Source organism: Vicugna pacos, chromosome 4 (genome assembly GCF_048564905.1).
Source record: "Vicugna pacos chromosome 4, VicPac4, whole genome shotgun sequence".
In the NCBI taxonomy this organism is placed as follows: domain Eukaryota; kingdom Metazoa; phylum Chordata; class Mammalia; order Artiodactyla; family Camelidae; genus Vicugna; species Vicugna pacos.
The window spans coordinates 69322819-69345961 of NC_132990.1; the positions used below are offsets into that span (position 1 = coordinate 69322819).

General features: G+C 38.1%; 1 protein-coding gene across 6 annotated transcripts in view; it reads right to left on the reverse strand.

Annotated features, from left to right (window-relative positions):
* STRBP (spermatid perinuclear RNA binding protein) overlaps positions 1-23143 on the reverse strand; it is a 113367-nt gene that overhangs the window by 3732 nt on the left and 86492 nt on the right. For 4 of the 6 annotated variants that reach the window (XM_072960092.1, XM_072960093.1, XM_072960094.1 and 1 more), the window contains 8 exons: positions 19318-19410; positions 18695-18894; positions 13686-13844; positions 10531-10665; positions 10188-10328; positions 7409-7532; positions 3172-3216; positions 31-659 (listed from right to left, as the gene is read on the reverse strand). In XM_072960092.1, coding sequence (XP_072816193.1) covers positions 583-659; positions 3172-3216; positions 7409-7532; positions 10188-10328; positions 10531-10665; positions 13686-13844; positions 18695-18894; positions 19318-19410 — 974 coding nt within the window. In that variant the 3' untranslated portion in view covers positions 31-582. Of the gene's footprint in view, positions 1-30; positions 660-3171; positions 3217-7408; positions 7533-10187; positions 10329-10530; positions 10666-13685; positions 13845-18694; positions 18895-19317; positions 19411-23143 lie in introns of those variants that run through there. The other 2 variants (XR_012072258.1, XM_072960096.1) reach the window with 1 other exon arrangement.

Consider the following 23143-nt stretch of genomic DNA (forward strand, 5'->3'; position numbering starts at 1 on the left):
ACATATCAAAAATAATAAGCTAAAACAATATTCAAACCCATATTTTATTGGCTTTAATTATACACTTCAATATTTACAAAGTTAAGGTTTAAATGAAAAGTCTCTATTGTATTAAAAAAAATAACTACAGCCCGAATTAAAGTGCCCTGGGGCAGATACATATCAATCAGCTTAGCATCAGTGACTGCATCAGGAACCAGGCAGTACTCTGTGTTACAACAAAGCAGTTTATTTGTGATCAGTGTTTGACTCTATACATCCTTCACAAATTTAATTTTACATAATCTGATACTCCTCATAAACTCTGAACTGCTAGATTTATTTCCTTAGAACAGAAGGGCTGGTATAAGTTATTTTCCGGAAATGAGGTACCGTTTCACAGAACTAGTTTCTTTTTTTTTGTTTGTTTTCAAGTTTTAGAGAACTAAATTTGCATTTGTTAAAATCAAAAAGTAGGAAAGATGTTCTTTACAAATAACTTTGATCAAGTATGTGTTCAAAGAAAGCAGGATAAAAAGGCTTTTTCTCTAACATTCTTATGTACTGTATTGTTGTTCAATTGGAATTAGCTTCTGTCATTTGCTAAAAGAATGAGTAGTGGGGAACAGGATATGTTGGGAATTTCATAACGGGTAACAGAACCATTCTCTTGGGTAAACCTACAGAGAAAAGAAACGGAGAGGACTCCAAATAAGTTTAATAATCCAATAAAAATTTTCAGGTTAAAAAAAAAATCTTACAGTTAACCTTTTCCAGATTAGTCAGTCAACATGTACCATTTTGGAAGAGGCCCACAAACTATGAAATTACTCTTGGTATCTTGGTAATATTTTCCACAAAAAATTAAAAATTCAGATGGCTACATCATAGGAAGAATGATATTCAGAAAGCAGTTTCATTTGAATGAGCTGCCTTGAATTCTAAAGCTCAAAAGCAATGCCATTGATTAAAATTCTCAAGTGACTCTCAGTTTGGCACATCACATATTACTGGAGAAACAGGGATTGTCAAGATTCATAGCACAGCTTTCCCTGCAGGCCTCAACTTCCCACAAAGAAAGCTCCAACTGGAGTGGGGACCAGCTGTCTATCTTAATGGCTGTCACCAATATTGGCATGGCAAATCTGGAAAGATTAATCACTTTCTTGATTTTGTAATTAATGAGTTCTTGTGGCCTCACAAACTTCTGCACACTCGAGCAAGATTTGAAATCTGCTTATTTCTGTTCTAATATTTAACCTATGGAGAAATCACAAAGCAGCAACAGCAGGTATTCGAGAGCACCAGATGATCAGAGGGAAATTACCCCACATGCAACAGCTTTACAAAGGCCAAAAGACATATTTACCTTACAGCCAAAATAAAGCATCGTTTTAGTAGGTTGGCATCACAGTAACATTTAAAAACCAAATCTTTTATGTGAAAAATGGGGGCATTAAATTTCACCAGCTTTGGAAGTCAGTTATATGGCACATGGAAGAGAGGAGAGCCTTCTGAAGAGGGGGCTCAGAGGCCACAGGGTGAAAGTATGTTAGAGGAAAGGGAGGAAAAAAGAGAGAAAACTTTAAAAGACTGACGAAAATCCTGAATGTAGCTTCAAGACTAAATATACGAGTGTTTTAAAGGGAAAAATTAAGCTCTAGCAAACCTGTACTAAAGAACATGGGACTTAAACTGTGTCTAAAAGAAAGACACAGACTTTACAGACCTGCCCTAGGAGGCAGATGCTCTGGCGCTCACACAAGACATATTGCGATGAGTCTAGTAAGTCAAAATGTATTTGGATAAACTGACCAGACTTAATTCACAGTAAGGATGAGGCAGGTCATCAGGATATCCAGAAGTTCAGTGAAAGATAAAAACAAATGGCCAAATCAAACAGAGCTACAGAGTTTGAATTTAGAGGAAATTCTAAGTGATCGATAGCATATTCTTGAATGAGTCCCCAGGTCCTAACCACCCCATTATCTAAGAATATGCAGACCCAACCTGAGTGTCCAGAGGAGACAGTCAGGTAAGCATGCAACTCTGGACTCTGCCTCAGAGAACAAGCAACCGAAATGTTTGACCCTTACAGCTCTCCACATCTTTCCAGGACGTAAACTGTCTATTTTAATGAGGAAAGTGGTCAAACTGTTCATTTTCTACAATTATGAAATCAGGTGAAGCTTCAATTTATCAGTGTTTTAAAGACCCATAATTTTCATCCAAACAAAAATGGAAACGCAGATGCATGAAGAGGAACCACATGATGACAGCCCTGAGGCTCGTGTGGAGGACCAAAGCCACAGGCAGCAGGACAGCCAAGGTCTTCCCTCCCAAGCGCGTGCGCACCCGGCCCGGGTCGCACTGCTGTGCAGACATTCCCGTACTCACATACGCACACACACTTGCTCTCTGTTTTCTCTCAATGACAAACGTCCTGCAGGTGGCTGATTCTATAACATGTAGCACTTGGGTTTGGAAAAATGTCTGAGAGAGCATATCACTGACTCCAAACCTACTGCCTCCATTGCACATAAACCTCATTCAAAAGTTACCCAAAGGGCCACAGGGTTCACTTCTGCGTTTGCCTTTGTTTTTCACTTTTGGAAAGAGAGAAGATATTCCTATGATTTTCTTGCACATATTAGAGACTTTCCGCAGTAAGCACCTGAGTGACACTGCTGGTGACACCCACCTAGGAGCTGTTTACTCCAACTCTAAAGCAAAATTTATGAAAAAGGATGATAGCTACAAATCTGAAGTTAGCATTTCCTATCCCTAACTCAAACCACCCACAGTGCACACAGGGTCAAACCAGAATCTTAAATGCAGCTATGTAACTGGCAGCAGCCAAGCTAGAAACAGGGTATGGCCCTTCAGTAGCCTTTGAATGGAGTGTAAGTTGGCTGTAAGAAGAACTACTTAAAATATTTAATTTCAATATGGTCAGAAACAGGCAATTAGAACAAGCAGTCCTTCAGTCAGGCAAAGCAGAGAGAAGAGCAACTCCAACCAAACCAAGAACCACAAGGTTGTGGCATTTTCAAAGGGAATTTAAGTTGGGTCACTAGAATGAACAGGTCTGAGATCCTCCAAATCACTTAAAGAAACCCTAGATGCAAACTGTGCTTTGGACTGCTCCGACAGAGTTGCTACGAGAAGAAATCAGTAAGATGGTGTACATACCATAGGCAGGGGCCGCTGTGCTGTAGCCATAGGGTGTCCCATAGCCTAGTGCAAAGAAGAAGAATGCAGATCAGTTCGGGACAGAGGGCAGTCAGCACTGGCCCAGTTCACAAGCACCCCCTTGCCCGGCGCCTTGGGCCCTGAGGACTTCATTCCAGATTTTGGCTGAATGAGAACCCTTCCCAGAATGGCCCCAGTCTACCGATCCCTCCATGCCTGTGTTAAGTGGAGGCTTTCTGCCATGGCCTCCCAGGTGCTGCTAACCTACCAGAACAGCCTGTTTCTTTCTCACTACACTTATCACCTCCTTGTCTGTGTTCCCCGCTAGAATGGCAGAGACCCAAGACTTAGACATCTTTGCATCACCTGAATCTAGCAGAATGTCTAGCATATAGTAACCACTCACTAAATATAATTTTTTTAACAAAATACTTAGAACCACTCAAATTACCAATTTCTCAAAGTTGGAAAACAGAACTTCCCAAGTCTCTTTTTAAAAAACCAGTGGCCCAGCAAGCTGGAGCCTTAACTGCCACTGCAGACAGCACACGGGCCGGGCTGCGACTCAGGGGGCGAGGCCCACGTCTCCGTGACATCAGAATCCCAGGCCCCAGCACAGGGTCTCTCAGTAAGTGTCGGCAAAACTGACATTAGATCTGTGCCTATGAGAAAGGCTCATATGGCCAATAAAAACAAGTGCACAGAACCCAGAACCACATGGTTCTGGCACTAGTTTCTCACACTTCCTTAGACACATAACTTAGGAGTTGCCACTTTCATCTGTAAGACAGAGACAATTCCAAGCTGCCTGACAGTGTTGTCGGGATTAGAAATACTATGTTAATAGAAATGACAATCTCTAATCTTTCAGTAAAATGACTTTAAAAAATATAAATACTAAATCACTTGGGTAAATCTGTAGGAAAAACTGGTTTCTAAAATAGAACAAGTGCATAAAATCTACGTGGGCTCTTCACACGGTGCCCAAACAAAATCAAGCTTGTTTACTTTCCCGTCCCTTCTTCTATCACTTCTGCTGCTAGGGGCTTCTTCCCCTAACCCCGTTCTCTAACTGACCAACTGGAACTCACTGTCTAGACACCACATCTTCTGTAAAGTCCCCCAGTTCTGCTCTTCACTCCTCTGCCCACCCTACGTTAGCCTGCATCATCACACAGTGCTTACTCAAGTGTCTGTTCCTACCCCATGTGACCTCAAGCATTCGCCAGGGCAGACTCTTGGTCTCAGTCATCTTTGAATGCCCAGTTCCAAATCTCTTGTTTGAGATAAAACACTCAAATGTATGTTGAATAAGTAAACAGCTCTTACTAACTGAAAAAAATTTCTAAGATATCAATTTTTTTCACTTTTTAGTCTATACTTAAGTCATTTAAATCTGTGGGTAGTACAACTTAAGTCTTTAGTGCTCCCTAAATTGTATTTCAAGAGGGCACAAGGCAGCTGAAATAAGCAGTAGAAAAAGTATCAGAGGCCAAAAGAGAAACTAATGTTTAAAAAAGAAATACCAAATATCATCAAATTTATTCCAGGAAAAGGCAGCTTGTTTGCTAAGGCTACAGTTTCAAGTGTTTCACCAAAACATCCTTAAAGAGATGAAACTACACCTACTAAGTTGGCCACTAATCAGGCCACTGGGGTTCTAATCCTGACTTCACCTCCCACTAGCAAGATGACTTTGAGTCACACCTGCCTGCCATTTAACCCCTCTGAGCCTCACCGTCTTCTGCAGTAACTGAATTGGCAGACAAACATAATTAAGTGATACATGTAAAAGTACTTACCACAGTCCCTGCTGCATGAAATACACTCTGCAAATGGCATATAACCTGCTCATAATCTAAACTGACCGACTCTGAATCCTCTCCAGGAGAGAAGAGAATTTCCTTTTTAAAAAGTTTCAGGAGACAGGCCTTTCCCAGAGGTCAGTGTGATGACATGAGAGAGAAGCTACTACAGAGCAAAAAGTCAAACGTCAGGGTTCCTCTCACCATCACCGCCACTAGCCGATGCGATGGCCACTGACCACCAAGCGCAAGGGAAATATTCAAGACCCAGCAGCCAGACAGAACTGGACAAGCACATCATCAAAGGAAGAGAGTTCACCTCAGTAACCTGCCTGCTACTGTTTAATGGAAGTTGCTTCCTCTAATAAGACATTAAATAAGGCAAATATTAAATTTCCATAGAAACAGTGTCTTCATTTTGGACACATAAATTGTATCATACTGGAAGTAACCTCCCCACCCCGTCCCCCTCCCGCTCATCTTTCAGCATTCTGTCTCCTTAAAACCATCCGATCTACTTCCCCTGGCTAAAGATCCTAGCAGACACACTTGAAACCTCACGCTTTTTCATTCTCCACATTAAACACATCAGTTTTGCTTCTGAAGTTTTCCTTTCACCTGTTCACTTCTCACCACCCATCTACTTCTCTACAACCACTGGAGATCCCGCCACTGCATCTTGTCTGGGCTGGGTTTACAAAAACCTTGTAATTTATCTTGTCATGCCGACTTCTGTCCCTGCAATCTATTCACCACACTAACTATAGAGAGGGATCTACACAAATAGGGACTGATTTTGTCACTTCTCATAGAATCCTGCACAATTTCCCACTGCACTGAAGTTCTAAGACCAAAATCCAAACCGTGGCCTCCAGGACTGGGACTGAGCACCCAGCTTTAGCTCAAATCACCCTGCATTCCTCCCTGCCCCACCACACACACACACACACACACACACACACACACAGTGCTCTCTACACTACGGACATACTGTCCTTCCTCTGATTCTCCGAATGAGCCACAATCCCCACCACCAGCACCACAGGGCTCTGACATGCTCTTCCCTCTGGGTGCAACACTCTTCCATCCCGACCTTCTCTGAGTTAACTCCTGTTCATTTCTTAAAGCTCAGCTCTTGTCCAGCCTTCAGGGAAGCCTTCCAGTCCCCAACACTAGACTAGACCAGGTTTCTCAGCTACGTTCTCTCATGGCATCATGCCCTTTGCCTCTGTCACATGACCTCAGTCTATAATTTTGAGTATTCATCAGTATGTCTCACCTTTAGACCATACACCACAGGAGAATAAAACCCACGTCTGGTGTGTTGAAGCAGGCACACAGTATTTGAATGACCAAGTATATTCTTTATATGACACATCTTTGAGTGGTGCCCCTACTGGGATCAACCTCTAGAAGCTTACTTCCAAAGCCACATCATCCACAGAACTTCCCAAACAGCCTATTCTAATTCTAGAAAAAACCCACAATTTAACTGAACTTCCTAAGAGCGTTACACAAAACTAATGACAGGGTAAGACCCGGTCCTTATGACAATTTCATCTTACCAATTACAAGCAGTTTACTTGTCAAGTTCAAAGTTCCACACTGTCAGCATCACAGGGAACTGGACTGTAACGAGACAGCAGTGCAGCCTCAGCCGAACAGCGTGAGGCTCAGAGAGAAGCAGAGACGGCACCCTTCCCAGCCCCTCAGCCACGTGGGGCAATGGAGGGAGCATCGGCACTGCAGCCGGAGATGCCGGTGCTCACAGCCCTGCTCCGCCATCTCCACGACGTCTCACACAGAGCTATCCGCCTTCCCTCCCTAGACTTTAGTTGCCTCACCTGGGAAATGGAGATAATTTCTACTTCAGGAAACACCATGAAGATTAAAAATAATTCAGTAAAATCATTTATATGAAAGTATCTGATGCATACTAAGCTCTGGATAAGTAAGTTCCCCCTTTTCTCTTTTGTACTTCTATAGCCTTTGGTGATTCTCAGACATGAGTTAAAGAAATGTCAACGTTGTCAGGCTTTACCCCCATCAAACTGCCTCTTATCAGTCGTTTTTACCACCTGTTAAACCCAACCTGTCATCTCTGACCCCACTAAATACACCTGCTCAGATGTCCAAATTCCCCAATCTGTGGAGTATCTTTTAACTTCCTCATTGTCAAAATATGTCCCTTCAACCAAGTGTAACACTCCTTATTCGTCACCTCCCTCCTGAAAGCCCCTAGTCACTCAGCAGTTTCCAGGAGAAAACCTATGACATTTTGTAATTTTCTTCTTTTGAATTTCTGTGCATACTCATCTTACAGCCGTATTATGTGTCCAGAAACCCTGTATAACCCTGGAAAATACAGGAGAAGCTGATCTCCAAACTCCGGCCCAGAAGAGAAGGCAGGCGTCTCACAGAGCGTACTATACCTGGAGCTATGTAGCCCGGAGCCGCTGTGGCCCCAACAAAAGCTCCTCTTGTCAGAGTTCCTCTCCCTCTGCCCCGAACAGCTTGGACTGCTGCGGACACAGCTGTATTCACAACACCCTTTGCCTGTTAAAAGTAACACATTTCATTACTGAGAGAAATAAGATCATCTCATCAATTCTGTAACGTACAACGTCTGTGAGAAACCTGAGCCTGTACGTGAGACAAGCAGTCTAAGACCTTGAATCTTCAGTTTATCATCTGCAAAGTGAAAGTGACGTCTACCTTACAGAGTTGTTCTGGAGAATATGCTGGCACGCAGAAGTAGGCAAATAAATTCTTTTCACTTGAGGGTTACCCAGGAAGAGTTTATTTTCTACGCACAAATTTCAGCAGTCAAATGACATACATCCAAAGTCATTTTAGGCCTGACTAAATTAGACACTTGATACCTAGGTTCAAAATCCACTGAATTCTCCATTTATAGACAAAAAATAAAACAAACCACCTAGAATTAGCTGTGAACCCAAGTGGGTAAAAAAACAAAAAAAAAAGGAACTAAGACAGGAAGACCAAAGATACAAGATGAGATGCAAGTTCCTGCTCTAAGCAGCCGAGACCTCAGGAAGGTCATGTGACTCCTCTGAGCCTGCTGCTGCTGCTGCTGCTGCGTGTGTGTGTGCCTGCGTGCGTGCGCGCGCGCCCACCTCAATCATCTCTAACGTCCCTTCTTGCTCTGAAATGCCACGGGACTCTAGTAAAGTCACTACTCTCTATGAGAGCCTCCCCACTAATTGTACAATGAGGATTATGACACCCTCTTTATTTTCCTTACTTTACAGTAGAAAGAGCAACTACGAGAAGAGATAGAAAACTCTGAAAAGTAGAATAGATAAGGAGCAACAGTATACAGGGCTGCTAAAACATTCCTTTCCGAAAGTGAAATTTCAAGAAAATAAAAGAATATCTAGTGTCAAATTAAATATTGTATTTATTTTTTAATATAAAGATATAACCAAAACTCAAGCTCAGTAAACTCAAGAAACTATTAATATTCCCTGCTATAACCAAGCTGCAGGGGAAGGAGGTGCAAAGCCTCAAAATCATTACATGATGAAGTCAGCCTACACAGTCAGAGTGCACACACATTATCTCTCACACAGAAACTGGCATCTCTCCTCCGAGGACAGCCCCCACAGCTAGGACACAAGGCAGTCTCAAGGTCGGCTGGATCATGCACAGAGCACAGCCATTTTAATTCTGGGCTGAAAAAAATCCAACCCACGCATCCAAAATAGACTGCTTCTTGGCTGTCAAGCACATTGAACATGTGAGTTTTATAGCTTCTAGTATGGAAAATTTCTAAAAATGAGTGAACTTTATGCAAACATCTTTTTTTTTTTAAACACAGCTTAGTCAAATGTAGTCAGGAAGCAACAATCTGGCGGCAGAGTGACTCCACACAAATCGAGCCCGTGTCTCCTAGAACCAAACCGAACTATCTAGTAAGTATCAGCACAGAGACTTTTTAAACACTGAAATTAACTGACCAAAATACAAGATGCAGCCCATGAGAAAAACACACCAAAACAAACAAGGTAGCAATTATCTTTCTACTCATTTAGAATATATTCTAGATTTTAGGAAACGAAAGCCCATTTATCATCTCTCTACATGTATACCATTGCAATTTAAATGCTTTCTTTGTATTTCATCTCAGTAAGTTAGTTTTCCTTCTTTATATTTTGAATCCTAGACTATATGCAGTGTTTATTAAAGTAAATACAAGAAGTTTAAATGAACACAAAACAAATTTCTAAGGCAGATATAACATGCAGTAGGAGAATGCCCATGGTCTTTGGAAGGAGAAGAATCAGGTTTTCAAGGGAAACTTTACCATCAGTTAGCTATGTTACTACATGCAGTAACTTACTGTGCTCAGGTCTCGTTCTTTCATCTGTAAAATGAGATCTATTCTGTCCTCTTATAATGGACTTTGCATGTGTAAAAGAAACAAGCTTTAACACAGAATCTTGAATAATCTAAGCTTCCTTCCATTAGTATAAACATTTTTACTTGATTTGTTGCTGTCCCACAAGACCCTCAGACTCACTGCAGCAGTACTCCACGAGGGAGGGAGTGTGTATTATACTTCCTTACGTATCTCTTCTCTCCTCACAATCGTGCATATGGTATATATCTAGAAAATATTTCTGAATACATCAACGAATGGATGGAAGAATCTGTTATTCGTAAGCATGTAATTAGGAGGCCACCTTTTCTACTACAATCTTGGGCCTTCAGCTCTGACATTCCCAATATCAGTAATGAACAGAAGCAGCACAGGGTCAAGTTCTACTGTACCGCCCTCAAAGGAAAACCCAAAATAAATAATGCAAAAGGACAAAGCTGGAAAGGAAGTGGGAGAGCATCTGCAGCCTCTGATGAGAGTAAGTCCCAAACACTCTTGGCAGCTTCCCTAAACTAAGCAAATGCTAATGTCTCATTAAAATCCCAACCCTTCGATGCTCTACCTCATCACCAGTGACCTAAAGCCCCCAAATAATGCTAGTAGTCTCTTTTTAATACATAATTTGCCTAGAAAGACCACAAAACAGGGAACCACTAATCATATTTCTATTATTCATGATCTAACCTAAAGAAAAGGCTGTCAACTCCAAGAAAAAGAAACAACTTCAGAAAAAGCTAAAGTGGCACAAAGACAGGAAAGGAAACTTAATTCTGGTAACATCTTTCAAAGGTTTAATGCTTAACTCATACCTGAGGGATAATCTTCTTTTTCTTATTATTTGCTGCATTGGGTCCAGAAAACAGCTTCTCCAGGGCAGCTAAAGCTGCACTTGCCTTTGCCACTTTCTTATTTGGACCTGCACCTCTGAACTTCTGTCCATCTACTTCTACCTAAAATCAAGAACAACACTCTGCAATTATCCCATGCTATTTCTCTATGACATTTTAATTTAAATGTATCATAACACAGAAAACACCAAAAGTCACAAAATGCCACAAGAACTGACTCAGTCTACAACTTTTTTACATATAAGCTCAGGATATCCTCTGTCTTTGAGGGGAAAGTGAGGTTGGCTCGCATCTAGGTACACACCTCCATCACAAAGCGTTTGTCATGGCTTCCACCAGTCTCCGAGATGAGTTCATACTTAAGACCTCTTCTTTTTTCATTGAGCTCCATTACAGGATTTTTGCCACTTGCTGTGAGGATAGGGCCCTGAGTTCTTACCTAAAAGGAGGTTCAATCAAGTAAGATTTTAGAGTATTAAATTTCGTATTAATACAATTATACTGTGTCTCTGCTGAAAAAGAAGCTCAAAAGTTGTATTTTAAAGCATTTAGGAACTAGGACACATGATCACTTCTATATACGAATGACAAAATATCTGTAGTATGGAAACTCTACAAGCAGTAAACACCACAGTCAGGCATCTGGCCAGCCTGCCTTTGAAGCAGAGCTGCCTCAACAGATCAGAATTCAAGAGCAGGATGGCCCTGCCATCACGTGGCACTCCAGGGTCTGATCTGGGTGCTCACAGTCTAAGAACAACACTCGAAACAACCAGCAACGTAGAAAGAATAGCTGAGATTCTCACGACTTCTGAGCTTTCACTGGTTTTCATCTTTAGTAGGAAGAAATAATCCCAATTTGGGAGATGGGAAGAAAGCGTTCCTACACACCTCTCAGTCTCTCTCAAGAGATTTAAGGGCACCTATGATAAAAACAGTAGGCTCTGAATTCTGAAATTTAAAAATAATAAAAGCAGTCACTCCCTGTGTCGCAGGACGACATTACAATCACTGTAAAACAATGTATATTACAGAGCAGATGTATGCTATGGAAACAGTACAAGAATCATTTTCTAGGGCAAACAGGATAGTTTTCCTGAAGTGACATGCAAACCTAACCTTAAAAGGACCAGACCATGACAAGGAGGAAATGATGGAGAAGGACATTCTGGATGGAAGAAACAGTCATGCAAAGGAAAGAACATCTCTTTGCGAAACAGCAGGAAGTTCCGTTTGGCTGTACAAGGGAGGAGGAGAGGAAGGCAGGACCAGATTAGAAACACCCTAGACTGAGCCAAACCATAAAGAACTTCAAATGTCATGCAAATGAGCATTGACTTTATGATAGACAACAAGGAGCCACTGAGAGATTTAATCTGGGAACATTCATGATTAGATTAGGGAGGGAAACGGTCTAAGAGGAACTGACATGAAGAGGGGTAAGACAAGAGGCGAGGAAGAGAAGTAATTCATGTAAGACTATGAAAGTACAAATGAAGAGAGAGGATAGCACCAAAAATAAAACGACAAAATACCACAAAACTATAATTTTAGAGAGCCCCAAGGACTGAGCACTTTTTGAATTAAAGATCACGTATATAATTCTGCCACAGTAATAGTTCAAGACATGCTAAACAAAGAGATGAATTATTATGTATAACAGAATTTTTATGTATCTAAACCCAAAGACAGCAAGATTTTCTTAAAGTTCTCTATGCTGATTTAATAAGTGGTTGATGCTACAGAAGTGAAACATTGGACAATTCTTAAAGACAAGTTTAAAAAAAACATTCCTGGGTCTTCTGCAATAAACATCACTTCCTGAAGAGTTTTCAGAAACCACATTTTTTAAATATCAAGGCAAATTTCTTGTCTCCATCTTTAAAAAGGTGAGTAACTTCTGAAACTATTCTATGATAATTACTCTCTGCTTTCCAGATCTGAAATAACTATTATAAAAATGAGTCAAGACAAAAATATTTGCATTTCTAATCAGTTACTACTATTTTAAATGAATAATAAGAGCTTTCTCCCCTCCCCATTACTACACTATATGGAAATAAAGCATAGATGTATTCACGACCAGAACCTCCATATACTCTTACAGCTGCTATTAATGCAGCCCACACTGCTCTCTCCCTTCCTAATTCCCTCTGAACTTAACAGTCTGAGCCTCATAATTAATGAGCTCTTTCTCTTTTAGTATTTATCACATTGCCAGCAAAACATCTCGCCCTGCCTGAGACCACCACTTATGAATGACTGGTCCTCTCCAAATCTAGGGCCACTTCTTTCCTCCACAACATCACATGAAGAGTCAAGCACAGCTTTCACAGGCCTCAGCCTCCATTAGTCTCCTCTGTATCGGCCCACCTGGTACTTCGCAAATCTTTACTTTCATGACTCCAGATAGTATACCTCCTAGTCCTTGGCCCAGAATGCTTTCTTTCTGCCTCTTCCCCACGTAGAAAAATCCTAGTCATCACCTTAAACCAAGCTCACATTTTACTACCTTTGATTTTACACATGTGTACATTTCATAATCATGTCCTCCTTTGAGATTTTACATATTATATTCATTTTGTAATCACGGTGCTTATCACATTACATTGTAATTAGTTATGAGCATGTCTTTTGCCCCTCTATCCCGAGAGCATCTTGAGACTCTGGACACAATTTCTGCAGCATCCAGCCGTGGGCAGGTACTAAGAGGGGTTCACAGATTCAAAAAATAATACGCCACTAAGTCCTTGATAAATATTCATTATTATAAATAACAAAAAATATTTTTAAATTTAATGTAAGCTCTTGCTGTTTCTTTAAACCAATTTTCCTTATGTAAAACGCTACAATAAGCAAAGGCTCCATGAATTCCCAAATAAGCTGTGTATATTGGCACTTGGATTTTTGTCCTATTCTGTTATCTGTGACAGTAAGTCCTAGGTTAAGACTTAGATTCTGAGGAACACACTAGGTCAGGCTATGCCCTCCTCGGGCTGCACCAACTCAGTGATGACCCCACTGACCCCCACAGTTTAGCACAATTAATCCTAAATTCCTCGTTAAGAGTTTTTTGTTTTTCACTCTTCATTTATTGTTAACGCTCTCGATATATTGTAATTGTGAAGTGCTGGAAGCAACTTCTACGGCCAGCAAAAGATAAATGCTAGTTAAACTAGGGTACATCCACAAGTTGTGCAGTATAGTTATGTTTACAGATATTTTTAGAGTAAGTGAAAAAAAAAACAAGATGTAAAACTGCATGAAAATGTGAGTGCCTTCATAAAAATATTTGTAGAAAAAGGTTGGATCAAAATAAACCAAAATATTAATAATGGCTGCCTCTGAAATACATACATTTGTATGTGCTTTTGCTTTTCTCATTTATACTTCATACCACTCAAATTCTCTACAATGAACATACATTTTTTTCCTAAAGAAAAAAATATGTAAGTATACCTCTAAGGTACTGGAGGTTTCAGTTGTAGAATTTCCAGTATTATTGCTTGAGTTTGAAGACACTGTTTCATTTTTGCCTTCATTATCTGATTTTTCATCGGAACTCATACATTCAATATCTGCATCGAAGCCTGTTGGGTATCCCATTGCCTGCAATACCTACACAAATTACATTAAGATTCAGTTTTATTCAAACACTAGAGACCACAGAGAGCAGATGAAATACTGAGAACAGTTTCAAACCCACAACAATTCAATCCACAAAACTCTGTGCAGGAAAAGCCAAGATGGTGCTACATCTACAAATCCTTGATTAAAAATGTTTCACCTATTAGGGTGTCACCATGGAAAAAGGGGAAAACCTCCTCAGAGTAATTAGGTTTACATACATATAAAGGATGATGGAAATGCAAACCTGAGGCTACTCCTGGTTCATTTAATCTGGAGGTGAGAGGTAGAGAAAAACAGCATAGCCAAGTTCAATCAATGAGGTGAAGGGAAAGTAAAATAGCACACTGTGAAAAGTACATTGAGCTAGAAAGGAAAAGGCCTCTATCCTTTATTTGGTCTAATCCTTTATTTCTCCTCTGGTCCTCAGTTTTCCAGTCTGCAAAATAGGAAGACTGATTAGCTGACCTCTAAGTTTGGTGATTCAATCCAATAGGGGAAGTTAGCAGAGAAAGGAAATCAAGAAATCAAGTTTTCTTTACCTTGGAGCCAATTTGCATGTTAATCACAAAATTATACCTGAAGCTTTTCACTATCAACCTCTTTAGCTTTCAACTTAAACCATAATCAAAACTTGAGAGAAAAGATTCAGTCTCTTAGGTTTATTCTCTACTACTAAGTGAACCAGGAACAATTTTAGGCTTGTATCTCCATCCCTGCCTCTCAAGGCCTGGTTACTTTATGGCTTTCCCCAATGTTCACTCTTCTTATATTTCCATTCATGCCTGGATTTTCCCATCTTTTTTGAAATACAGTTTATCAGAACATTGTGTGTGCACATGTGTGTTTGCATGCCTTTTAATACCTCCTTCCAGGTTAAACTGCTTTTTAGATGTTTACAAAAGAATATGTTCGCTAGCATTTGTATAAGCTGCTTTCAAACAGGTTGCTATTGCATTGTTAGTTACTGATGTAAAGGTCTGTATGAGAACATACAGAGCTAGGTTCCTAAAGACCCCTCAGCTTTTGAATAATGTTTTAAGTTGCTGGAGTGTAAAAGCAATAACATATTTCTTTATAATCTCAACTATAACTAACAGGTATCTAAAAAAACTGTTATGATAGCCACACAAATGAGAAGCTAGACAGCCCAGCCTTTATAAATAATGGCATCTTGTACAAAGGATTCTGCCAATATAAATAAAACAGTACCCACTCTGGACAAAAAATGGGCAGAAGTAGGACTCTGTACTAAGACAACTTGAAATTAATACACTCAATTCATATGGAGAACTTGGCATTCTGATCAACATTTCAAACCGTAATATGTTCCTTGTATTCATTAGGAGTAAAGCCAAGAATACTTTTTTTTTAACATCTTAAGTTCTAAAAGGACTCAGCTAGTACTTTACACTAAGTACACTAATGTCACTTGGTTATATCCTCGTCAATATTTGTAAAGAAAACACTGTCCCCAGTGCCTGAGTACTGCCAATATGTTCTCCCTGAGAAATCTCATCTCTGAAAATTCGAAGTTGTCAGTCTGAAATGAACACCACCTAACATAGGCTGCAAGTCAAAAGCCAAGAGTCCCAGAGAAATTTAATTTGTTTACTTCAATAAAAACTAAAGACATACAGCTTTTCGCAATTTAATATACAGTTAAATCAGTCTAATGTGAATTACGGAACACAACTTTCTGCCCTTTCCTCACACGTTAGATTCACTTATTATTGTAGCAACATATTTTAATACATTTATAGTTTATATAACTGATGGATAATATCAAGGGATGTTACAAGTACTTGCAATACAGCACAACAAAAAAAATTTCAAATTAAGTCATTTTTCTATGAACACATATTCTAAGATTATTAACTAGCATATGCTACAAAAGAACAAGTATGGGGCTTTCAGACCTCTAGTTTGTTTGGAATCAGTATTAAGTTCAAAACTGGTTTACCAAAGAAAAGTGAGTTTCAGATGTCTGGCAAACAAATCAAACCTAATAAACTGAGCTGAAAAAAATCACAAGATGATTCCTGAAAATACAAGGTGACTGAAAAATCCAGGGTAACCATGGCATTTTCTCCTGTGAATGGGGTTGAGGCTGAGAAAGTTGATACCCTCAAAGACTAGGGGCCAACAGTGAGAACACACCCCACTCCATGGCTCTCCACTCAACACAGTCATATTTGCGGCTTCCACATGACAGAGAGCTGATGGCTCCAGAACCTCTGCAGAGGGACTTCATCCCTGTCCCCTTCAGCTGGCCTTTCCCCACAATGACGAAGATTCTTTTCATGGAATATGACTGATGATGTCCTTAAAGATGTCCTTTATGAGGGACTGTCAGGAAGAAGGATTCGAGGACGAAAGAGAAGATTGGCCACTGATTTCTATCACTTTAGGGTACCTCCTGCTCGGTGACCAGGATTCTCTGGGAGGAATGGATTTCTTCTTCTTTTGTTTTGATTTCTCTGTTCTTAACAGGTACAGACCTCTGCACCAAGCTACTAAGCGAGGAATGCAAGGATTTTTATCTAGTGGGACCTACTTTCATAAACACATATTGAATATAAAACACTCTCTCAAACTCATTTATAAACAGAATCTGTAATGTGATATAACCTTTATAGATGGCAAGTTGGTCATATATGCCGGACATATAATAGGAATTCCAATACATATTTAGTAAATTAATAGGTCATTAATAGGAATGTGCCTTCCTTTTCACCCAGTAATTCCGTCTCTAGAACATATCTTAAAGGATAATCAGACTAGTTCAAAAACATGTAAAGCAATCAACTAGAAGCATCTGAATCTAAAAGGGTTAGTTACATTATGGTAGATTAATAATAATAGAATATTAGGCTACCACCACAAATGAGACCAGCCTTTCTGGTAACTGTAAAAAGAAAATCTCAATATATTTTAAGATGAACAAGGAAAATATGCTCCTACTTAAGTACACATTTGTAGACACAGTATGTAGGTTCTACCATTCCTTATCTGAAACACTTGGGGCCAGATTGTTTTGAGAACTCATAATTTTTCAGAGTTTAAAAAGCTAATGTAATGCTTTACCATATATTTTCCAAATCACAGTGGGTTCTCAAGGTGATACCCCATGTTTGTGCAACAAAACATAAAATATTCACACTAAATGGAATAGTAAAGTCTAAAAATAGCCCTATTATCAATTCAGGCCAGGTTTTTCCCATCAAATGACTCTGCATCAAACTTAGGGAAATATTTTTCATTTTCAGTGCTTTTTGAATTTTAGAACTGCAAGTTTAAAAAAAAAAAAACCTTAGAAAAATACATACCAAAATGTTAAGTGGTTATAATGAGAACAGACAGCATCTAAATCTTGCCATTCTACTAACTCCCCTAATGTTACTAATTGAAACCTGCTACAAGGCCACTACCTTATATTAAAGGTTATTGTAAGAAACAAATTGTCACTGCATCATAGATGCTCTGGAAGGATATCACTGCTTCATGATACCCCTTTTATCCCTTTTTATGACGATCTACCCAAGGGGAATGCCCACCTACCTTTATATCAAAAGAGCTATGATTCTCATAATCATTTGTCTTTTTTTATGTCATAGACAGTGAATTGATAATGATACTTCACAAGCTTTTGGTGTCAGATGCTAGAGAACTTAGATCTAAGTCTGTGACTCATTCTCAGCATACGTTATAGCTAAGTTATTAAACTGTACTTTTAGGCTTATTCCTAAATTCACTTTTCCCCTCACTCTTGATTTTCTTTTTCTGCCTCATTTTAAACCCATACTATTTAGCATACTTAAAAAGTATCCCTTTTGTAAACAACACAAACATAACAAAAATAATATACTCTTTATACTTTCACAGCTTAGTTATTTTTCTACAGTGGGCTTAATACTGCCTGACAAGTAACTGATCCATCTGTAGTATTTCTTATCTATCTCCCGATCGTATCCTCACTGGAATGCAAGCTCCAGGAGGGCAAGGACTTTGTTTTGCTCACTGCTGTATCCTTAGTATCTAAGACAATGTTTGCATCTACATTAACAATGCTTGCAAACCAGAATGAACATGAAAACAGACCAATTACATCGTATGCTATACTGCTACGTAACAGAACTTTTCTTAGTTGAAAAGTGATATTCCATCTATATCGTTATCTTTGACATTTTCACATTTGTCTGCAAGAGGTCAAATATACTCATGGAGAAATTCAAATATTCAGGAATTTTCTACAAAACTATATGCATGATTGGTTCAATCCTGGACCTTATTCCCTATGGAAATATTCTGAAATACAGAAAGGGCACGATTTGCAAAAAGATAATCATTAAATTTACTTACAAAAGAAAAAAATCTGCCAGCAGCAAAATATTCAATGATAGGGGAATGTTTAAACAAATAACAGTACATTTACATCATGTTAACCATACAGTCACTAAAAATTATTTATGTAGATTTTAATAACATGGAAAAAGTGATGACATGCTAATTTAAAAAAAAAAGGATAAAATTACATACACACCATGAGCCCAACCTAAAAAAAGGAATAAATAGAAAAATATTGGAAGTAAATAAACCAACATACTATATACAAATACTATTGATCTGCTTCAGAGATAAGCAACTGACATATTTTTTACTTCTTTACTTTTTTCCTCCTTTTGCAGATTTTGTACGATCAACACATACTTTACAACCAAAAAAGAAGAGGTAACAAATGTCATTAAAATCTTGAAAAATTATGTTAATTTAATATAAAAAAATAAGCTCCTTATTTACAACATAAAATAAAAAAGCACGGCTAAATAAAAATACTGTACCTTCACTGCTACGTGAAGTTTTGCTGTTTTCTTGGATGGTCCTGAGGCTTCATATGTTGTACCATCCACATCTACGGACATTGTGAAGACTGGCGCATGGACAGGACCAGACTGAGATAGGAGCTTATACTGAAGCCCGGGCCTGATCTGATTTAGCCTCATTAGTGCATTCATAAGATCTATTGCTTTACTATCCAGAACTGAAAATGAAAGAGGAATAAGATAAAAAAATTAAACCATTTTGCTTTAAACTATGCTTTCGTAGGTTCATAGTGATCACTATAAATTCAGGTTTTAAAAAAAGCAAGAATTTCAGAACACATATATAAAATAATTTCACTTCATAAGTAATTCTAAAATTACTTCTGAAATAATTATGCTAACATTTAAAAAGTAATATGCATTACTATAGCTATACATTAATTTTATTTTGTCAACATTAATGTACCTTAAGTAAATGATGCTTGGAAACAAAAGAAAGTTATTCAATCAATTTTTCAGTTATGATCTATTCTTAAAACTCCGATTCAAATCAATCAAATTCTTCACTTTGTAATTTTTATTTTCCTAAGACTATAAATCCTTTCTAGTTCACATCTATAAGAATAAAGATTTTTACACACTTTTCCTTAAATTTCGTTTCATCTTCTTATTGGGATCTTTATCATCCCCTAATCCATCTTCAAATGGCCTCTTTAGAGCTGAAGACCCAGCACCTAAAAAAATTACAGGAGATTCATTATTAATCAAAACAATGATTCTACTTATTCTACCAAATGTATCTAATATGTTCAGGAAGGAAAAATCTTAGGAATCCTAAGGACCATAAGACTCTTGCACTCATCAGTTAAATATTTATAAGCTTATAATAGCCAAAAAAATTACTAAAATGAATCTTTATGAAACAATATTGTCCCTTTTTGGAAATACTTATTTTACCACTTATTCATATATACACATACAAATATCAATGCCTATATTCACATCTGTATATGAATAAACAGAAAAAAAGCCTGGAAAGCTACATACCAAAATGTTAAAGGTAGTTATCTCTAGTATAAGATTTATTTTTACTTATGCCTTTTCAAATATTTCTATAATTAAATCCTATTCAAGATTTTATTTACAGTTCATCTTCTCCATGAAGTTTCCTTCAGCTTTTCTCACATCTCAACTTTCTAAGAGTTTCTATGGCATTAGAAATACACAGTGTCACATGTCGTCTCGTGTCACATATAGAAATCTTATATTTCCTTAGTGTTCCATGAAGGTCAAAGGTATTTTCTCCTTGTATCTTGTAAATTACCACAAGACTTAAAAACAACAGAATGAGTATAGGACAGAAACTAGCTGAACTGATTATCGATTTCTTGGATAGAACAGCTAGTTGATAATGCTGTCAGACATGAGGCAGGAAATTTGCTGTCCAAGATAAGAACAATCACGGAAAAGCTCATCAACTCATCCAAGTACTTTGAAGAACTCTCTGTATCTTCAACTTAAAAGTTGGTTGTTGGGTTTTTCCTAAAGGAAAGTTATGCTCAAGAGACTCATGCCATAAGATTTCCAGATACTTCTTAGTGAAACCTTATTATAACAGTGAGATTAACTACATGTTCTCTGATCATCAAGATTTATTGTCCCTTGGGGTAAACACTGACTTCAGCATTTGCTTGAGCCAATACTTACCACTCAGGTCAATCAATCTTGATGTTCTGTTTAATAAAAGGCAGTATCTGCTTATATCTGCTTAGTACTGCATTTACATTTGCATTACATAAAAGTGTGAGAATGCCAGTCTCCCAGAATGCAGTCTTTAAGAGAGAAAGTTAAAAAGGAACAATGTCTATTCAATCACTCTCCCACTCATTAAGTTACACTAAAAGCTGCTCCTTGATTGGAATTCACTAGCTGGCTTAAATGTACAGATCTATTCCCTAAATCCTCCAACTACATGAATAGTTACACGGATTAAGCTTCATTCTACCATCCATGGCATTTTGGAAAAGGGCTGTAAAATCTGAAGCTAATCATAATGGTAACCTGGGGGTGGAAAATGAACTTGTTTTACAAAAAGAAATAGTTTACAACATCTACAGTATCTAGAAATGAGAAGTGATCACTTGAGAGGCAATAAAATTTAAATTTTCAAATTTTATGGCGAGGGCTTACCATATGCCTGGCACTGTTTTTAATACCTTATATTAATTCACGTAATCCTCACCAGTACCCAATGAAACCTATACTTTCTTCATCCTCATTATAATTTTTTCTTAATTGAATTATAGTCAATTGCAACGTGTCGACTTCTGGTGTACTGCATAATGTTTCAGTCATACATATACATACATATATTCATTTTCTTTTTCATTCATATTCTTTTTCATTATAGGTTACTACAAGATATTGAATATAGTTCCCTGTGCTATACAGAAGAGATTTGTTTTTATCTATTTTATATATAGTAGTTAATATTTGCAAATCTCGAACTCCCAATTTATCTCTTACCACCCCCTTTCCATTATAATTTCATTCATGTATTCATTCAGCAATAAATATTAACTGAGCATTTCTATGTTCAGGACAATTTTAGATGCTATACATACAACAGAGAACAAAACAACGTCCCTGTTCTCAGAGAGCTTGTGTGTGGTGGTAGAAAGTAACTACATGTCTATAGTCATGAGCACAATGGAGGAAAATTAAGAGGCCTAAGGGAGAGGAAGTGTTGCTGTTTTTTACATGTGGTGCCTTTCAGAAGGTCAGAAAGGTATCACTTATTGATAAGATAACTTTTTGATGAAGATCTGAAGAAAGTAAAAGAGCAAGCTATTCAGCTATTTGTGGAAAGAGCCCTCCGAAGAGAGAACATTAAGCACAAAGCTCCTAAGGGAGGAACATGCTAAGAAACAGCATAAAGGCCTGAGTGGCTGGAGTGGCACAAACAAGGTCAGGATGGTAGCAGAGGAGGAGCAGCAGTTCACAACCTCAGCTTCCACAAAGTCACCAGAGGAACTTCTGCAAAATATACAAGTTCCACCTCCAGTATAAGAAAGTAAGTTACTTGAAACAACCTTCCTGCTGAGAGCAGTTAGTAAAGCTGGACCAAATGTAGAATAAATGTCTGTTCCTGGACAATAAAGAATTAGGGAGTCAAGATCTGGGAGATGAAGGAAACCTTGCACTGAGAGCCACTTTTTCCCAGGGGTATCTTTGAAATCCACAAGGAGCTGCTAAGAACTGAACAGAGTACTTTTATCAGGCATCCAGATCTCATGAGTCAAAAACTGAAGTTCAAGGACCACCAAAAGGGGAAGGGCTGTGAATTGCCCACATTGTGCGCTGGGCCTCTGCAATGCCATATGCTAAAAGGAAATTAAGTGGAAATAATCTGATATCACAAAGACTGAACCCCAGCTTCAAATCATCTTATTCCTCGACCACATTAAAATGACCCAGGTTGCCAATCCCACTAGCTATCTCCAAGAAACCAATAGAAATCCTTCCTGAAATCATTACTCCAGGCTTTAAATTCTCTCAAAATATTCAATTTCAGTCTCAAGCACTCAAAACAAAACCAAAACACAGCTACATGAGAAGACAAGACATTGTGATCAAAATTCATGAGAAGCAGACAACAGAAACTGATCCAAAAGAGACCTAGATGATGCAGCTTTCTCTCAGAAACAAACTTTAAAAAAAAAAAAGACATCAAGAAGAATTTGTGGGAGAAAATCTGAAACTATAAAAGAGCCAAAATTTCTAGAAAATTAAAAACTGGCATACCTGCAAGGGGAAACAGACAATCTACAATAGAGCAGAACTGATATGTCTCTCAGTAATTAAGAGAACAAATATTGTGCGTGTGTGTGTGTCTATATATATATATATGTATGTATGTGTGTGTGTGTGTATAAAAAACAGGTATATAAGATTTGAACAACATAATGAACAAATGTGATCTGACATGTAAAGAACTTTCTGACTACCAATCGCAGAATATACATATTTTTTCAGGCTATGAATCATTTATAAAAACTGACCATGTGGCCCTAAAATAGGTTTCAAGAACTAACAAAGGGGAAAAAAAATCACACAAAGTATGTTCTCAGATCATAGTAGAGTGAGAAATCAAAAATAGAGAACTAGGAAATCTTCACTTGTTCGGAAATAATATTTAAATGTCTCATGTGTCAAAGAATTGATAACAAGGGGAAATAAAAAATAGTTTTAACTAAGTGATAATGAAAACACTAATGTAAAAAGAGTACAACACATAAATCTGGACTTAAAGGAAAACTTACAGTCTTACTAGTATATACAATAACTAAGAAGCTAAAAAAAACCCCAATAATGTATTCACCTAACTCAAAAAATTTTTAAAAGGAAAAGCAAATTAAACCCAAAGAAGGCAGTGAGGAAAAACAAAGGATATGAACATGCTTCTCT